Genomic DNA, 2,247 nt, shown 5'->3' with positions numbered 1-2,247 from the left:
CGTTCCTGTTGTTACATTATTTTGGGAAAGGTTTCTAATGGCAACGTTTAGGTAACCGAACTTCCGAATTTTGTGTTTTTGGTCTACGTGTCCTCTGCACGTTAGCTCGTTTCCTAAAAATTTAAATCTGTCTGTGTTACTATTGGTTATCCGTTTCGAGATGACAACTTTAATTAAAAAGAATTACACCAGACGCGTTTCACTTTTGTTTATAAAGCAGCTTCCGCGGTTATTGTGCAAATTGGATACACACGTTTCTAATTTTTGGTTGTTTTAGGGTAAAAACAGCGTTTTGTTATAAAGTTGCTGTGCAAGTTACTTACGGTGTTTCTTTACATATACTGCTCCTTGTCTCCTCGCTTAACAACGGTTGACGTCGAGAGACTGGGATTCCAGATTTGAACTTGGCAGTTACTGTCATTCTGGAGCGTTTCTTACGCTGCATTATTTACACTTCACTTTTGTAAAACATTTCTCATTCCTTACAGTAACAGCGTCTTCGTCTGTTTACTCACAACGTGAACAGAAACAAACGAACAGACATAAACACTGTTACTGTGCGTAATGGGAAACTGTTTACCAAAATGAAGTGTAAATAATGCGGCGCAAGAAATACTGCAGAATGGCAAAAACTGGAGAGTGCAAATGTGGAATCGAAGTCCTTCGACGTCAGCCGCTGCTAGCGAGGAGGAAAAAAATGGCTCTGAGCACTATGGGACTCAACTGCTGAGGTCATTAGTCCCCTAGAACTTAGAACTAGTTAAACCTAACTAACCTAAGGACATCACAAACATCCATGCCCGAAGCAGGATTCGAACCTGCGACCGTAGCGATCTTGCGGTTCCAGACTGCAGCGCCTTTAACTGCACAGCCACTTCGGCCGGCCAGCGAGGAGGAAAGGAGCACAATGTGTGAAGAAACACCGTAAGTAGCTCGCACACCGACTTTGTAAACAAAACGCTGTGTTTAACCTAAAACGACAAAAAATTTACAAACGTACGTATCAAATTTGCAGAATAACCGCGGAAGATGCTTTAGAAATAAAAGCGAAACGCGTCTGGTGTAATTCTTTTTAATTAAATTGCCGTCAGCTCGGGACGGATAACCGATACTGACAGATTTTAACAGCTGCTGCGGCAGATGGCCACGCAAACAGACGTATCGAATCTTCCCGCCTGCCACATAATGAATGTCGAGCGGCCGGCCGCAGGGCTCGTCGCGGCTGCCGCCCCCGCGCTGGGACCGCTGGCTGGCCAGCCGCCACCCGCCGGAACGCGACGACGCGGCGCTGGTGCCCGCCCCCGTGCACATGCCGCCGCTGGCCGGCGAGGCGGCCGGCTGCAGCGTCTGGGCCGCCATCGGCGCGCGCGACAGCTGGACCTCCTTCAAGCTGGACTCGCCGCCCCCGGCGCGCAGCAGCCCGGCGGCGCGCGCGCCACCCCCGCAGAGCGCCCGCCCGCCTCCGCCGCCGCCGCCGGTGCTGCGCCCGCCGCCCCCGCCGCCGCCCCCGGTCCGGGCGAGCGCGAGGCTCGATCTGGAGAGCTGCCTGTCGGTGGTGTCGCTGCAGGCGCCCGACGTCGCCCCCGCCTACCGGCCGCGCCCGCAGCCGCCCCCGCGCCGCTTCGAGCTGGTGCGCAACGTCGCCGCCGGCGTCTCCGTCGCGCCCGTCGCGCCGGCAGTGCGTCGGCGCCACTCGCCGCCCCCGGCGCGCCTGCCGGAGCCCACCCACTCGGAGCCGACGTCGCTCTCCACTTCGCCGACGTCGTCGCTTTCGGTGCCGTCGTCGCATTCCGCGCCGACGTCTCCGCATTCGAGACCTCGCCAGGGGAGGCGGTGACGCGAACAGCCGTACCCTACTGTGCGCCCTTCTAAAAACTGACACTCACCGGAGGAAAATCTGACTGGTCTCGATCGTATTACGAACAGCTCTGTCACGTATCGCGAGTGAGAACTGCACGATGATAAAAGTCACTGAAGGAAAAGAGTAACTGTTCTGTTTATTGGAGTAAAACGCGACATTCGTTGCATTTCTCTTCACATAGCTGCCGGCCAGTAGCGCCGACAGCTCGCCGACTGACGTGCCCACGCGTTCCGAGGTTCTGCCTCGCCTACTGTTCTCGCAATTCGCGGCTTATAGGCCGCCTGCCCTCTGTTAGATGTCGGTTTATTCCGAGTCCCGACTAATTTATTTCCTCGGCAAACGCGATACACTTTATTCTCTGCCATTTTTGCCACAGTTTTTCCGTC

General features: G+C 54.7%; 1 protein-coding gene across 1 annotated transcript; it reads left to right on the top strand.

The window, feature by feature from the left end:
• The first annotated feature begins 1,189 nt into the window (after nucleotides 1–1,189).
• LOC126419363 (uncharacterized) lies at nucleotides 1,190–1,837 on the top strand. Its single transcript, XM_050086550.1, has one exon. It carries the CDS (start codon nucleotides 1,190–1,192, stop codon nucleotides 1,835–1,837), a length of 648 nt encoding a protein of 215 aa, XP_049942507.1.
• The last annotated feature ends 410 nt before the right edge of the window (nucleotides 1,838–2,247 follow it).

This window comes from Schistocerca serialis, chromosome 9, assembly GCF_023864345.2.
Source record: "Schistocerca serialis cubense isolate TAMUIC-IGC-003099 chromosome 9, iqSchSeri2.2, whole genome shotgun sequence".
Taxonomy (NCBI): Eukaryota; Metazoa; Arthropoda; class Insecta; order Orthoptera; family Acrididae; genus Schistocerca; species Schistocerca serialis.
This window is presented reverse-complemented; position numbering and strand designations above follow the sequence as displayed.

Coding starts and splice junctions, on each gene's coding strand:
- LOC126419363 (XM_050086550.1), top strand. CDS start 1,190: ATGTCGAGCGGCCGGCCGCAGGGCTCGTCGCGGCTGCCGCCCCCGCGC.